Genomic DNA, 16,094 nt, shown 5'->3' with positions numbered 1-16,094 from the left:
CAGGTAACCATCCCAGTGAATGTCAGGTATGATTTGGTCTCTAATGTGGTTATTTAAAACATATTTATGTGTGTGTGTCTTATTAATGAATGATCATATTTCCCAACATGAACCTTGTGCATGGCCACTGGCCACTCTCTTCCATTAGCAGTTCCACAGAGACAAAGCTTCACGCACTTTTCTTAGAGTGCTGCACAGCCACATCCCAGATGACAGAATCTAGTCAGTTATAAAACAAATAAATGTATAACTGAAGCATGTATGATTGCATGGTGCTGATCAAATCGGCTTAATTAAAGAATAACCATATATTTAAAAAATCTAAATAAATATCAGCTTTATTTTCAAAAATGATTGGAAACAAAGTAACGTACACGGTACAAACAAAGTGAATGAGTCAGTCTGAGTCACTCTGAGTCTTAATGATCCGTCGGGTTGGGCTTTCACTGAGGGTTCCAACACTATGCGGAGGCCAGAGCTATAGGACAAAAGGTATAGAGAAACAATGGGTTAAGTGAGATTAAGACTCACAAAAAAACAAAATACAAGACTTATAACCATTATGTGCAACATAGTATCTCACTTCTTGGACACATTTGCAAATATGGCTTTTAATGAAGCATTTGACTTCATAAGAGATCTTATTATTTCATCAGCTGTCGCAATAGGGCCTCCAGTGGAGTGCCGCTGTCCAATCAGATGGACAGAAGGTTGGCTGACCTGTTTCCAGGGTCGTGGTTGCTATGACATCCAGTGACATGACAACACAGCAGAATGGAAAGCTAGACAATATGTTGTCCAGGCTTTGGTCAATCAGACACACTTGCTTTGAACTTCCAACTGACTCGCGTCTCTGAATTCTGCTTAAAAATGGCCATACTGGACTAATAAAGGCAGAATGAAAAAGAAAAAAAACGTACCAGCTAACTCGGTGAGAACCCATATGTGACAGATTTTATTCAAACTATTTTCCTGATTTTGCAATAAAATACATTTTTGAGAAAAAAAATCCATAACAAGATACAGTACACCTCCCCTGTTACCTTTAAGCAAACACGCCCTCGGATGAGGGCATAAGGAATTGGGCCATAGCTCCTTGAGTCATTGGAATTCCTAAGGTTATCCCCTTCTAGCCATACTTGGCCTTTAGGAACCTAAAAACATCACCACACACATGGAAAGAAAGCAAAAGATGGTTAACATGTAGACTGTTTTACCACACAACAAAGGAATCAGATAGAAATCAAATCTCTGAAATTGCAGCACAATTTAACCACAACATGTCAAAGTGAGTGGATCTATGCTGTAGTGAGGATCTACCTTATGCCCCACCCCCTACCCCCAACGAGCCGCCTCAGCCTATCTTAACGTCAACCTGCCTGTTCCTCTTTAACCCTGAACCGTCTTAGGAGAGGGGTCATGGGTAACAGGCAGGGTCGGGGGGGATTTAGAAGAACTTCAAACGGGGTCATTAGGCTGTTGGCTGAGATCTGTGCCCCTCTTACTCAGGAAGGGCAAGGCAAGAGAGGGTTCTGAGATAGCTGGTCAAAGAGAGAGAGAAAGAGAGAGAGAGAGAGAGAGAGAGAGAGAGAGAGAGAGAGGAAAAAAGAGAGATAGAGGGCTAAGCTGCGGCTAGCAGCAGTGTCCAAGGGTCTCCACCGTGGTCCGACCTGCCAGTGGGGCGGTCATCCAAGCGGGCTCTAATTCACAGTGACACCAATTATGATTAATCTCATCACTTTAGGAGAGTAGGCTTGTCAAGGCCCTAATTAAGTGCGCTGTCCCCCCTATATGTGCAGACAGGATCAACAACACATTATATTGTCATAATGGGCATCACAATCCACGAGTCTATTTCTGTGTTGCCTAACTTTTTAACGGCAAAAGTCCTCATGGGGAAAGAGAAAAACAGGAATAAAGAAACTGAATATTATCCAGACCGAGGTGACGTCACGTCTTCGCCTATGCTCTTATTTCTTAGTCCCATCACCCTACTGTCTGATTAGTCTTCAGTCCTACTGTGAGATGCTGCATTTCATTTCGTATTTGATAATTGAGACAGCTGATGTGACATAATCATGAGCCAGTGACACGTTGACCTAACAAGAGGTAAACAACGCACTAAATAACAACGACACAAATGAATATCATTAAAGGAGTCATCTGAGAAGCATATGTCAGCATGCTGGATTCTCACCATTACACCTCATTAACATGGCAACATATGCTGGCTCCCAAGCAGAAGGAAAAAGAAACACCTCCGTTTGTCATCTGCCAAACCAGAACTCCCTGTTTCTCTACATCTTCTATAAAAAAAGCATCATCTTTGTTGTACTTTAAGGATCAACCAAGTAGTATTTTAGAAAACTGAGAAAATGAAGAGGTGTGAAACTTAAGCTGCTGTACTGTGGTCAGTATGAGGACAAAAGCTGATGCAAGTTGCAGGTATGCACAGGGAGGGAAGAGGAATAAGTCAAAGGTGAATCTCGGAATTAAAACTGCGTTGGTCCAAAGCAGAGGTGTAATGCACCATCCTTGACTCTGCTTTTCAAATACAACTGCCGTTTAAAGCACCTGAAAATAGCCACAAAGCAATTAGCGTCAGTTAATTTGTTGCGTGCACATAAAGGTTGTGTTTCAGAAGCTTCTCTGTAGACAGGGCGGTGTGGAAATACCCAAGTCATTCCTTAGTTTGGCACACAAACAGTATAAACATGCAGTTTTAACTGTCATCAACAGATGTTTCCAACCACAAGGGTTTCAAAAGATCCAGGTAGCCCTAACACAAAGATATTAAGATGTGGAGTCACTTTGATCCGCTCTGCTGGCAGCTCCAGTATGATGGATGGCAGAAATTGCAGCCGTCCTGTGGTTGTAGGCTGGGTGAAGCGAGGTATTGTGTACCTGTCAGAGACGTGTCGAGAGGTACTGAAACGGGAGATCTCCTCGCGGTGGAGGTGTGTTGTTTAACAGCCACACCATTACAGTGCTCATTACGTTAACATGATTGAGGTGGTGAATTATGTTCAGCTTAAATACACGCAGGCTTATAGAGTTCATCTTTCACCGTATTACTCTGTCTGTCTTTACTGCAAAGAACAGAACGCATGTGGACATTTCATCCCTCTCTGTCCACCTCTCTCTTTCCCTCGCTTGCTGTAATATTAGGGATCAAGTGTCGTTGTTTTGACACAATAGCTCAGACAAAGAAATGATTCCTAAAAGGTGACGGGGCAATTAGTCGACTGCTGGATCCTTAAGGGTCGAGAGGACCTGTCAGAACAAAAAAAGGATGTGATGACAGGATCTAACACTGCCTTCCAAAATCTTCCTCTTTACAGGTCCAACCATAATGCCTCACGCCATCCTAATAGTCACACATAAACACATAAATCCTCTGGGGGGAAAATTAATTCCCTGAGGGAGCCCAAACATTTATGTTAACAGCTGGTATTTTCACAGTTACCTCAAACGCTGTCACGTAAAGCCAGTGATTTGGCTTCTGGGAGTTAAAAAAATGAACATGGGCTGCATGATATAAAAAAATTGCTTAGTAGCAATCAGCTTTGTGAAGACTAGCTTCTGACCTGATTTGTTTGTAAAGCTGACAACTGTTTAGAGTGATGTAAAACTTGATACAACACACGGCATCACTTACTAATGCCGATAAATGTGGTCTCAAAGGGGAAAGAATAAATCATAAACCCTATTAATATTTTTCTCTCTCCCCGTCTCTCTATTCCTGCTGCGAGCACAACTCCTTTCATCCACCAGATACCAAAAAAGATCCAGGTACATTTGTTGTGACTCCTGTATGAGGCTTAACAATATCACTTTCAGCCTTTCATTATCTTACTGTATTTGATGGGTCAAAAACAATGCAACAGTCTTAGCAATGAATACTTTTTCAAATTAAGCAGTTTTACATTTTTTTAAAGGAGCGGTATTTGAGCTGCATGTATGACATACAACTGAAGCAGTGCAGAAACAAAAGCAGTCTGATGTGAAAGTGGTGACATTAGTTGTTAATCTAATTTAGATTATTCTGCTGCAATTTGGCAAGCAATTAATAATTGATAATTGCCCTATTCAAAACAAAAAATGCTGAACTGTTCAATAAACAAGATGCATTGACTGCACAGAGGCCAATGTATTATATTATACAAAGCACTATTGTATATTTTCACAACATAACTACTATGAATCTTATTTGTGTAAACTGTAATTAGTTCTAGTTTTGTTTAAACCTGGACTTGATTTGAGTCAAGATGTCACAGTAAACACAGGCAAAAAAATTGATATGTTTATTCTGGTACAATCTTTTGAGTTAAAAACTTACATTTGAAACTGGATAAAGCTACACAATAAAATAAATCCTGTAAGATAAAGTAACCTGAGGTTCATAGGCACAACTAAACTTTTAGAACCTGTGTAAGTAACCCTGATTTAAGGATCCATAATACATACACTAACCATATTCATAGTGAGTGGGAAGCAGATTAATTTGAAGAATTACAAAGTGGCCTGAAACAAACTACATCAAGATATTGTCATATATTGATTGGTTTTGAGATATAGAATCAGAATCAGAATCAGAAACTTTTAATAGCCAAGCAGGTTTACACCTACAAGGAACTTAGCGTGGTGGGTGGTGCAACATAGGACATCAGACATAACAAACAACAACAAGCAACAACAGTAGACAACAAATAAACAATCAAATGAATGAATGAAAATGAAGGAGCGTCCACAATTAAGGCAATATGTTTTATCCTGAACATGACAAAATATAGTAACTGTCAACCGAGTGGAAAGTTTATAAATGGCTCAAACTGATCACCTGTCATTACATCCTGGGATCACGAATCACAATGCAATGATGTCACCTGTTACTAGTTCAGTCCCCTGCATGTGTGGGTGAAGCAAGTGAAAAGGAAACCTCTTTATTTTCTATTTCAGTTGTTGAATGACACTTACAGGCTTGGCCTTATGCTATGTTTTGCTGAACTTATTCAACATTCTGTCCATGGTCGATAAAATACATACAATTCAAAAACATGCAACACGCAATGCAACCTTTGGTTTGTGGAAATATTCTCTCACACACACACACACACACACACACACACCTCCGCCCACCCATCAGTCTGTCCATTCAGCTGGCACTAACTCTAACAGGCTTCAGAGAGATTGCAGGCCTGAGCTGTGGGCGTTGGGGAGAGTAGTAATAGAAAAGCAATGACAGTGGTTTCAGGAGCAGAACCCTGCTCTCTCTCTGGTTTTATCACTGTTCTGAGGAAATATAGGTCTCGTCAAAAGCTGATATTTTGACCAATGACACAAAATAGATGTGTGCGGTCTAAAACGTAAACAACGATGATAGTCTATAGACTACGGTAAATAGACACAAAGAAAACCAAAGACAAGCTGAGAGACGGTTTTGCATTATGCATAGAGATTCTGTTTGTCATTTTACAGTGAAACAAACTATCAAGAATGTTGTTCTTTATTCATTCTCTATGTTACTTTATCTTTTTAACCTTTTTTTCCTTCCAAAGATACTATAAAAATGCTACCAGGAACCTTCAATGGAAAAGAAAGTAATCACAGAATGTATAAGAAATGTGAACATACTCACATATGTGTGGGCCTTGAACAGATCTGATGGGGAACTCGTGCAGACCTTGTCACCCTCCAGTCCAATAACCCTTTTACAAATGTTCATATTTGGGTCAAATGGACTCTTTGCAATTACTATATCACCCCTGAAAAGAAAACAATAAACACAATCCCTTATTTTGGATTTATTTGCAGTAAATTGCTTCTATTGTTTCAGCCAATAAGTGAATCAAAAATGAGAATTGGGAAATGTCTCTTCATATTCCAACATGGTTACTGTGTCCTCTCTTTATAATGACTGCATATGGATCTACTGACTGGCACCCACTTTTGTATTTTGTAAAGCTGACGAGTCATCCGCTCACAGAAGACAATATCATGGTTGACAATGGTTGGCTCCATGGATGGACCTGAACACTGTAGCAACAAACAAAAACTGGATTATTCATCGTGCATAGATGAGTAAACTCAATTTTAGAACAATAATCATCAATTTGATCATTTGGTAATCTAAATAATACACACCACCACAAATTCTCCAATGTATTCGAAGGCACAATGTGCAATGCAGCCATACTGGACTGTGTAGCCCACAAACCCGAAAGTCTTCCCCAGCACACTGCGGAACATCTCCACCTACAGCACAGAGCACAACGACAGGTTATGGCACAATGACCATGTCTATGTACAGAGTTATCATTTGCTTTATTCATAGTGAGGAATGGATTTCATGTTTGATCCATTTATGGTAGGCTTATGTCCTTTGCAGTATTTCTAAAAACAAAAACCTGTTTGGGGTTTCATTTCCAAAGGTGTGGACAAGGTTGTCACAGTTGGCCTACTGCTAAGATGGCACATTCCCTGGTGTTTCATTCTCAAAGGCTGAGCGGCCAGTTCACACTAGAAAACTGCCCTGAACTTTGATCCTGTGTAGGATGGACCAATCAACACCTAGCGCTCAGGTGATGGACAAACACAGAGGCTGTGACACATCCAGCCAAGCAGCTCAGCACCGTCTGTAGCTAGTCCCTGACACTGTGCTGCCTCCACTCCCACCACAATCATTAGAGCAGTTATCAACTTCTGTCAACACCATAGAAACACAAAGACACCCCCAGCAACCCTCTGCCGCCCGCCCTCAAACAAATGCACACAACGACTACCCGTGTGTCTTCTGAGCAAACATCCCAGCCACACTCAGGTTATTGACTTTTACTAAAGCTGCAACCTGTTGGATGGACAGAAGAAAGTAAGTCAATCTTTACACACGGCCGTGCACAGTGTGTACGCAGGCACACAAACACACACACACACACACACACGCAAATACAAACAGATTGAAACTGTATGTTTTTGAAAAGAATAGATACAGCTCGGCTCAGAGGAAAGTTCCTCCGGCCGCTGTCCTGCCAGTCCACCACAGGGTAAAGAAATCTTTTTCTCCGTCTCCCTTATTCCTTCTGTCCCTTTCCCTCTTTCTCTCTCCATGTCTTCTCTCCCTCCCAGGGTATTATTAACAAAAGCAAGTAGAGCGGAAACCAAAGCCCCAAATCCTCAGAGCTCTGGGAATGACTTCCCAAAGATGGACACGGATTAGACCCCCAATTTCTCCCTTGCCCCACCACCTCCACCCCCCCTTTCTCCCCAGGTCCCCAACAGACCGGGTGTCAGGTGGCTCTCCCAGCCCTGCCAAAGGTGTTACCCCTAATCCCATTACCCCCCTCTGCTCTTTTCACACACACACACACACACACACACACACACACACACACACACACACACGCACACACACGCACACACACACACACGCCAACTATATTCCACCTATTAAACCCACTATCTATTCCTTCATCCCTAGCACGGTTTGTCTCTTTGGCCCATACACCATCCTTTCTGATCCAAAAAAGACCAACTCCATCCTTTCACCTCCCTGTGTGCTGCAACTCCACTCTTCCCCCTGTGTCCTGATCACCCCTGGCAACCCTCTTCTTTTTGCCGCCACTGTGAATAACAGCGCTTGAGCGGATGACGGGGGACACATATATATACGCTCAGCACAGGGCCAAAATGAAGTGCCCCTTTGCAGGCTTAATCTTCACTGGTCTCTTGCTCTGTTCAACAGGAAATGTAAAGTCAGTCCTCCCACAGCTTGCACAATGACACCTCTGGCCCTATAATTCCTCTGTTGGGAAGCAAGTGGTTTAAAGGTTAATGTGAATCTCTAGGTCTGCACTAAGGCGACATGTTCAGCTCTATTTGTCTTGCCCTCAGCTTCCTCCACCAACATCTCTGTCATTGTGGTACTGTAATGCACCCTCAGACATTATCCCACATGTGCTCTTCCTTCTGCTAGGCTGGGGATCAGGAATCTTTGCTAGCACTCATTCGCAAAGCAGTGGACAGCCTCTCTTACAGCTGCCCTCATATCTCTGTTTCAGATCCCCCCTCCATTCCGACCTGCATTCATCATAGGTAGGGATTAAGGGACTTTGCATAACAAGATCACACGGCCAGTGACTGATATCAAGAGAGTCCATATGCAGCCGCCTGGTTTTCTGAGGCACCCTCTGTCATTGATAGTGTGTGCCTGTGTGTGTGCGCATGTGGTGTGATGTGGTGTGACTGTGCACAGACAAAAGCATTACTTATGTGTTTCATAGAACGTGTACATGAGCTGCAGTGACTCCTTTGGGATTCAGAATGAGGTGGACATCCACAGAGACCTCTGATTGGATCTCCATTACCTCTAACTCCCCTGAGGAAAGGGTCAGGCAACCACCACTATCTCTTGCCCCTAATACCCAGCGCATGTGTGTGTTGGGGAGAACCAACATTAACTGAATGCTGTATTAGAGCTGTAAATTAACTCAAAGTCTCTCTGTTAATCCAGGATTACACACCAAACATGTTCATGGGAAAACAAAGAGTCAGCGCAGCCCTCTCTGCAGAACCATCTGTGGCCACCGACCTCCCGTGGCACAGCGCTACAGTGGAGCAAAGAGGGGGATCCCAAATGAAAGGCTGTGGATGGAAACACCTCATTGTGTGTTTAACTCTGTGATCCTCTTACTGTGAGCCCAGTTCACTCAGGGCACAGCAATTTCAAGTAGATGAATGATTTTTTATTTATTTTTCTCAGCACAAAGTGCAACAATAATTTGGATGTCTATCAAGCTGTCAAAAGCATTTTATGTGTACAATTTCAGAGACTGCTAAAATAAAATGTGGACGAGGTGTATTTCTACTGTCAGCATTGACAAGGGTGAAGAGGCTTCCTGAGTGTCCCTATGACAGACCCATCCGCAAGAAAATGGCTATAGTGGCTCAGAAGCTTATAGGCATTGAGCAAATTGTTATTGTTCTTTCATATTATCAAATATGATGATTCCTCAGGATGAAAACAATGCGTTGACCTTGGATATGTTCTCATGTTTAAGTAAATTAGGCCTGCAACGATAACTACATCATTGATTTATCTTAGGATATATATTTTTACGTTATCGACTTATCTTATACTAGATATGTATATATGGACATTTTGATGCATTGCCCATTGTGTTTACATGCATATTTGTTGACACAAGAATGTCACCAACATGATACCAGAACATTAGGCTTTTCCCTACTATTATATCACGTGCAATTCTTTTTCAACAGAACCTGAGAATTAATTGTATTACTATTTTTTGTTGTGTGGTTTATTTTATTTTATTTATTTAATACATCATTTTATTTGTGTCCAATTTCAATTCATATTCATGTCTGAATATTCTCAGGAAATGAAAAGTGCACTGCTAAAAGGATGTACTTGCATTCTTATGCTATTACATTATAATTTTATCAGTGGAATAAAATCGTTTATTATTAACATTGATATTTCTAAAAAAATATTTTTTTGGGAGTGTAAAAACATTCGGCTTCAAATAAGCATGAACAAAATGTAACTGCCATTTTTCGGACCAATGTTATGCTGACGGGTCCATTGCATTTAAGTATCCTTAAACTCAATTAATGTAGGAACAGCAAAAAAAAGCCAGTGTAGTGAAGGTGAAGTCAATAACAGCACACTGAAATTGATACCTGATTATACAAACATTATTGACGCCATAAGGAAATATTCCAAAAGGAATTACCGCTGCTGGTCTCAAGAGGTTTGAACCTGCCACTGGCTCAGTAGTGTTAATTGATAAACATGGCAAGTCTATTAGAACCACAAAGAGAATCACAATCCAAACAGCACATAAGGGCCTTGCAGCGGACTCCTTACACAACTAAATTAGGAAAACATGGGCTGAGAGAGAGCTGGGCAACAGGGGGGCTAAGAGGCTTACAAGCCCCTTGTCAGATATTCTTTTTCTCCCTGAGGATCCCAGATGGAAGGGAGTCTGGAGGAGCAGGCACAAGCGAGGGGACGAATCCCACCTCTGATGTCTTCCTCTGGGCAGCAGAAGGTAGAGGAAGGAGGGGCATCAGTCCTGTTGCGCAGAGCTTGATTTGATCTTAATGTGATCTATAAAAAGGAGGTTTGGCAACCAGGGGGGTCTGTTTCAACTATCAGTCCAATCAGAGATAATCCTGCTGATTCAGACACAGACACCTGGCTGGATGGAGAGTGACAGATGTAAAAGTCTCACTGACAGAGTACGATGTCTAGCCCCCATCTCTTCTAGGTCTGCCTTCTATCAGAGGCTTAATTGAAGCAACTGATCTCCATATTGCTCTTTTCATTGTTACTAACGGCAACATAGCCGTGAAACAGCTGAGCGAGGTTACTATTTGAAGAGCTGAGGGTTTAAACCTACAATCAATGGGTCAGCTAGACCAAATAATAGCCAAGTGATATGAATACAACTGCTATGAATTGAAAGGAAGTGTGGGTTGACAGAGTCCCCAGCCAATTACATAGAATGGAAAAATCAGCTGCTAAGCCTTATTGTATTGACCACGAGCAAATGCATGGTACTGGCCTGGTGCTGAGAGAATTGAGAGATCTTATCTGGTGTTGTATCAGATTCACAAAGGAGTTTGTGTTTTGCACTCGCCTGCTCCCGACAAAGCCTGATATATTTTAACACTAGCTCATGACAGACACCTCCACCTAAAAGCAAACCTATGATTTTTGGGGTTTACTTTCATTCTAAATTGAATATATATATGTTCAGGGTCAATTTCTTTCTTAATATCCTATAAGTCAAGCTAAATATGTCTTGTTGCATTCCATGTCATATCAGCAAAATAGTCTCAGAAAATCAAAATAATGCTATTCAAAATATGGGATGTTGAACAAATGGAAAAGTCCAATCTTTAGACAAAATTAGCTGCATACAAAACCCATCCTACCCTTATTGTAGTTGTGCCCTTAGAATATGACTTTACTTTCAACACTAACAAAACAAATATGGTCCATGTTGATGATAATCTTGCATCCCCCGGACATGAGAAGTGCACAACTTCTTGCTGTTCCACACCGATGGCAGAATTACACAGAAGAAACCAAAACAATCTGACCAGGAAAGGTCTGACATGTTATGACTGCTGCCATTATATAGCTCTATCAGATACAGACACTGATAAAACTGACAAATCAGTTTGTTTTTGTACAATTAGGTTTCTGTATTTACAACTCCACAGACTGAATTGTGCTACAGAGCCCAAAGGTTAAATTGGGATTTGAGACAATTGGAAATAAGGTGACTGTGCAGAGAACATGGACACAGTTTCCACAGCAATGTACACCTACATCCTGCACTGCTGAAGCACGCTCTCCTCTGTCTGAGATGCAGGTCAGGGAGTACATCTTATTTGTCTCATATAGGCTTTCCACAATGCCCAGTGTTGTCAGTCATGATATATTCCCTTGGTCTCCTGTCAGCACATATAAATCTCAACAGTACTGTCAAAACAGCAGGACTGCCTCCGCTGAGAGCATTTGTAAAGTGAGCAGTTGGGCTATTGCCTCCTCTGGAGCCTTACAGTGTCCTGTGATCGTGTTGCCTCTGGCCTCTCTCCCACACAACGCTTATCTACAGCTGTCTTAAGGATTACACTGATCACTCATACGTTGGCCAGTATTAATAGTGGACATTATACACTACAATATAAACTGGCCTTTGCCCTGCCAGATTTTCTGATCTGACAGAACATTAAGAGTTCTTGATATATGTGAAATAGGTTTCTCTCGTCAGCAGGCCCGTCTGACAGCAGACATTTTGACTTGTCATATTTGGAAAATTCTCAGGTGGTACTGGACAGATATGACTTAACAATAATAATGGCTCCATTCTCTTTAAGTGTCCCATAACGGGGAACCTGTAATCAAAGCAGCTTAATTAATATCCATCATTTGTTTTAATATTTACCTGTACTTTTCCTTTTGTGGCATGTTAAAATGCCTTCTGTGAAAAATGTCTATTAGCTGCTGAGTGAAGTGCTGCATTAAACAGTACACAGTAGTGCTGAACCTCATTTGCAAACTCATATACCAGTTCAAAGCATTTTAGTTTTTGTTAATGTCGGGGCATACATAAGAGAAGTCACAGATCAATTATATTAAATTGATTATACAGTTGTAATACTTTGCGTCTAAAATATATTATCAATATTATATAAAATACCAGAATGTATTGTGGAACACATTATATGAAATACAACTTGTTTAACAATGGTAACATCTACGATATCGTTGTTGTGTATTTGAAAAAAAGTAATTCTCGAAATGGGACAGATTATACAATCTTAAATGCTCCACTTTAATATGTTTCAGGAACACTTACCAATAACATGAAAGCATTTAAAAAGGCAGCTGTTCGTCATCAGGTTAGCCAAATTGGTTTTGAGCAGGTTAAAAAGACATAGTCTATGTTGGCATTATCAACTTTTACATTACATGTCATTTAGCTGACGCTTTTATCCAAAGCGACTTACAATAAGTGCATTAAACCATGAGTCCAAACTCAGAACAACAAGAATCAAGCAAGTACAATTTCTTCAATAACATTAAACTACAAAGTGCTATCAGTAAGAGCCATTTAAGTGCTACTAAAGTGCTAAACTACAAAGTGCTATCAGTAAGAGACATTTAAGTGCTACTAAAGTGCTACTACGGCGCTACCTTCCCTATTCAAGGTATAGTCGAAAAAGAATCAACTTGAAGTCTAGTGCTGATTAACCTGTGATCATAAGTCACAACTTTTGAACTAAAATTCAGAAGCTGCTGGTGCTCACCACGTCCCAGCTATTCTTGAGCTGCAGTGTCTTCCTACTTCATGCACGGACACGTTCCTCCTCTGACCTTCACACCTGCTGAGCCAAAATGTAATGTTATCAGGGAAGCGATGGACAGGGATTACATTCACTGTCAGAATAAAATGACTAGTCTATATAACCAGAATTGGACATACATAGACATTTACATACAGTGGATCCCATGTGCAAAGGCATATGAAGCTGCTCTGTGTAATTATAATAATAACTTTATTTATATAGTACCTTTAAAAACAAGGTTTACAAAGTGCTCTACATAGAAGCAAGGCAAAACATAACGTACATTTCAAGTAAAAAAAAGTAAACATTTCAGAGGCAAAGGAGACCATGCCATATAGGCAATGAACACAATAATGGAATAGAAAATTACAAATACAAAATAAAGCAGAACAGACTAACTAAAATAGGGGAAACTGCATAAAAGGACGACATCACTTAAAAGCAGTTCTATAAAGATGGGTTTTAAGAAGTGATTTAAAAGAAGCTACTGATTCTGCTAGTCTTATCCCCTCAGGTAGGTCGTTCCAAAGTCGAGGGGCTCTGATGGCAAAAGCACGGTCACCCTTTGATTTAAGCCTTGACTTTGGAACGGCCAAAGGGCTCCACCGGAGGATCTAAGGTTGCGAGCTGGCTCATATGGGGCTAACATTTCAATGATGTATCTTGGAGCCAGACCCAGGCGTGCTTTAAAAGTGATCAGCAACATTTTAAAATCAATTCTAAAACTAACAGGGAGCGAGTGGAGAGAGGCCAGGACTGGAGTAAGGTGATGCCTTCTGTTAAAACCAGTCAGAAGCCGAGCTGCTGCATTCTGAACTAGTTGGAGGCGGGAGATGGATTTTGGATTTATGCCGGAAAGGAGGGAGTTGCAGTAGTCAAGTAGGGAGAAAATGAGTAATTATGCACTTGTACAACTGCAATCACATTACATAACACATACACTACATTTGGAATTTAAAAGTAATGTGTCACTGTAGTAATTTGCTTTTATGTAGTTGAATAAAGTATGTTTATATACAGACACACACACATATATATATATATATATATATATATATATATATATATATATATATATATATATATATACATATTGTGAATCAAATTCCGTCTAAAATTGTCAATTTTCTTCTGGCACTTATAGCTGCTTTACGTGCGAGTAATGTGACCTTTACATGTTGTTGTGTGTTAAAAAAAGATCGTATGCTTCTTGCCAAAAACAGTTTATATCTATTATGCAGTGAATTAATTAAGTGTGCGGTTGATTCCTGCTTTTTAAACATAATTGTCCCTCTTCACACGTGTAGGCAATGTTCCCCTCTATGATATAAGTCGTATTGTGGCGGGATGTATCGTGTAAACAGCGTGTTCATCTGCCGTACAATAACTAACTGTCTTAGTAGTGGTTAATTATACTATGGCTGCTAAACAAGAGATGAGCTGTAATGTTAAACGAAGGGGCGACATATATTCTAAAGTTACGCAATGAACCAACAAGGTCATGGCGATACAACCCTATAAATTAGGTGACTTTTCTCGGCACAGAATAGCTGCTGGCCATCGCAAGAAGGCATGAGCTCACATCAATGCGAACAGAATACAGCTATAACCAGCGACTTTAGCTTTACTCACCTACTGACTCAATGCTCCGACCATTCATTTATCACAACAAACTGAAACTCCTCCCGAGCGCTTCCGCACACGGCCCGGTAACAAGCGCTGCTCTCATTGGTCGAGCCCCACCAAAGTCGTCTTTGATTGGACAACGCTCTCCAAAACAGTATCAGGCGTCCCCACGTTACTAGCAGTATGGCAGCCCCCGTGAGCACTGTGGGTAAACCCTCAACTGAGCGGTCGCCGTTCAATACTACGAGTTTTCAGAAGAAAACGAGGACCAAGTTAATCTCCATACCTGGTACCAGACCATCGGTTCAGAATGGACAACTCTTAGTGTCGACCGGTGTCACGTCGCTCGACTATCTGCTCGGTCAGTCTGCTGTTGAAGCTTCACGTTAGCCAGCCACACAGGCTAACGGTGTATCTCAACGTTAGGTTTACTACATAACTAGTGATATAGTTCACAAAGAGGAAATGTATGACTATTACAGAATATGGAGATGTGTCACTGTTCAGACAATGCAATCTGTACGAAACGTATGAACGTTAACCTTAGCATAACATAACATTTCTAATGGTCGGAATCTGTTCACCTACTATCATTTTATTTACATTGAAATGTCCACAGCCCATGGGAAAGTATTTGCTTCGAGCTGTGTCAATAGGTTAATGTGCAATTAAGCTGATGCCCAAACGGAAGTGCTCTCATCTTCGTTGGAGCCAAGGCTCAAAATAGTCTAATTTATTTCCATGTTTAATCTTTATGCTTTTCCATGTATCATCATTATAAAATCACATGTCTTCATAGAATTGGCATGATGTGATTTAGTACCAGAGCTGTCAATATCCACATGATCGATATCAGAATGATAACTTCTTGTTGGAATAATTCACAACATACAATTAGAAACCAACATTTTTCTATCACAACTTGACATAATTATTATGCTACGAGCTGTCTGAATGTAGCAGTGTGTGAATAGTGTGGTGTTTTCAAATATGTTATATGGAATATCCCTATTTCATGCTTACTCTCAATAACATAATTGTGTTGTAACTATGCTAAAGTTTGCAGATGTGGCAACAGTGCTGGTGTCACTTTTCTTGTTCTCTCATTCTAAACCTATTATACCTCTGTTGTCTGAGATTACCAGCCATATACTCTCACTAACATCGTGAGTTAATGAAGAAAAGAAGAAAACTGATTATGTGTTGCTTGCATTTAGAGCAGTCAGCATAATCAAGGACCAGCATAAAATGCTCTTAGTTTACCAGTGGTCTTAGATTTGAGCAGGCTTAATGAAGCTCTTGTGATAAGTGTGATAAACGAGTATCTCTTCAGATATCCAGACCGCCAATTGCCATTTTTAACTCAAGATATTTTGACATGTCACAAAAGAAAAAGTGTTAACAACAAAATGAATGATGGCTGAATTCCATTGTGTCGCTTCAGTTTCAAGGTGCTACTATTGTGTTCATTGTCACAGCTTACTGGGACACTTGATTAAAAAGCAGCCTGTATTACTGTTTTTATTAACACTTGCATTCCTTCGAAAGGAAGTCAAAATGCCTGCTGTGAAAAAGGCCTACTTTCT

General features: G+C 40.6%; 2 protein-coding genes across 9 annotated transcripts in view; one reads left to right on the top strand and one right to left on the bottom strand.

Moving 5' to 3' along the window:
• Window positions 1-320: 320 nt before the first annotated feature.
• On the bottom strand, window positions 321-14,958 carry immp1l (inner mitochondrial membrane peptidase subunit 1). Of its 8 annotated transcripts, none has more exons than XM_034526914.1 (7): window positions 14,795-14,958; window positions 12,844-12,921; window positions 6,145-6,258; window positions 5,948-6,036; window positions 5,639-5,765; window positions 1,044-1,154; window positions 321-478 (listed from the first exon to the last, which is right to left on the bottom strand). In XM_034526914.1, exons 3-7 carry the CDS (start codon window positions 6,247-6,249, stop codon window positions 398-400), a joined length of 513 nt encoding a protein of 170 aa, XP_034382805.1. In that variant the 5' UTR covers window positions 6,250-6,258; window positions 12,844-12,921; window positions 14,795-14,958; the 3' UTR covers window positions 321-397. The 8 variants fall into 8 exon arrangements, with proteins under 8 accessions (XP_034382805.1, XP_034382806.1, XP_034382801.1 ...); XM_034526915.1 differs by having other exon boundaries at window positions 12,844-12,918; XM_034526910.1 differs by having other exon boundaries at window positions 6,145-6,255; window positions 14,795-14,956.
• elp4 (elongator acetyltransferase complex subunit 4) overlaps window positions 14,673-16,094 on the top strand; it is a 48,648-nt gene continuing 47,226 nt past the window's right edge. The window contains exon 1 of the mRNA XM_034526906.1: window positions 14,673-14,869. Coding sequence (XP_034382797.1) covers window positions 14,692-14,869 — 178 coding nt within the window. The 5' untranslated portion in view covers window positions 14,673-14,691. The remainder of the gene's footprint in view (window positions 14,870-16,094) is intronic.

The sequence above is a fragment of the Cyclopterus lumpus genome, chromosome 3 (genome assembly GCF_009769545.1).
Source record: "Cyclopterus lumpus isolate fCycLum1 chromosome 3, fCycLum1.pri, whole genome shotgun sequence".
NCBI classification, from domain to species: domain Eukaryota; kingdom Metazoa; phylum Chordata; class Actinopteri; order Perciformes; family Cyclopteridae; genus Cyclopterus; species Cyclopterus lumpus.
This window is presented reverse-complemented; position numbering and strand designations above follow the sequence as displayed.

Excerpts from the sequence above, each read along its gene's own strand:
- immp1l (XM_034526914.1), bottom strand. The coding sequence starts at position 6,249 with ATGTTCCGCAGTGTGCTGGGGAAGACTTTCGGGTTTGTGGGCTACACA. Across the intron at positions 6,037-6,144 it reads ACATTGGAGAATTTGTGGTG|TGTTCAGGTCCATCCATGGA; the intron begins GTGTGTATTATT and ends TTGTTGCTACAG. Across the intron at positions 5,766-5,947 it reads CAGCTTTACAAAATACAAAA|GGGTGATATAGTAATTGCAA; the intron begins GTGGGTGCCAGT and ends TTTTCTTTTCAG.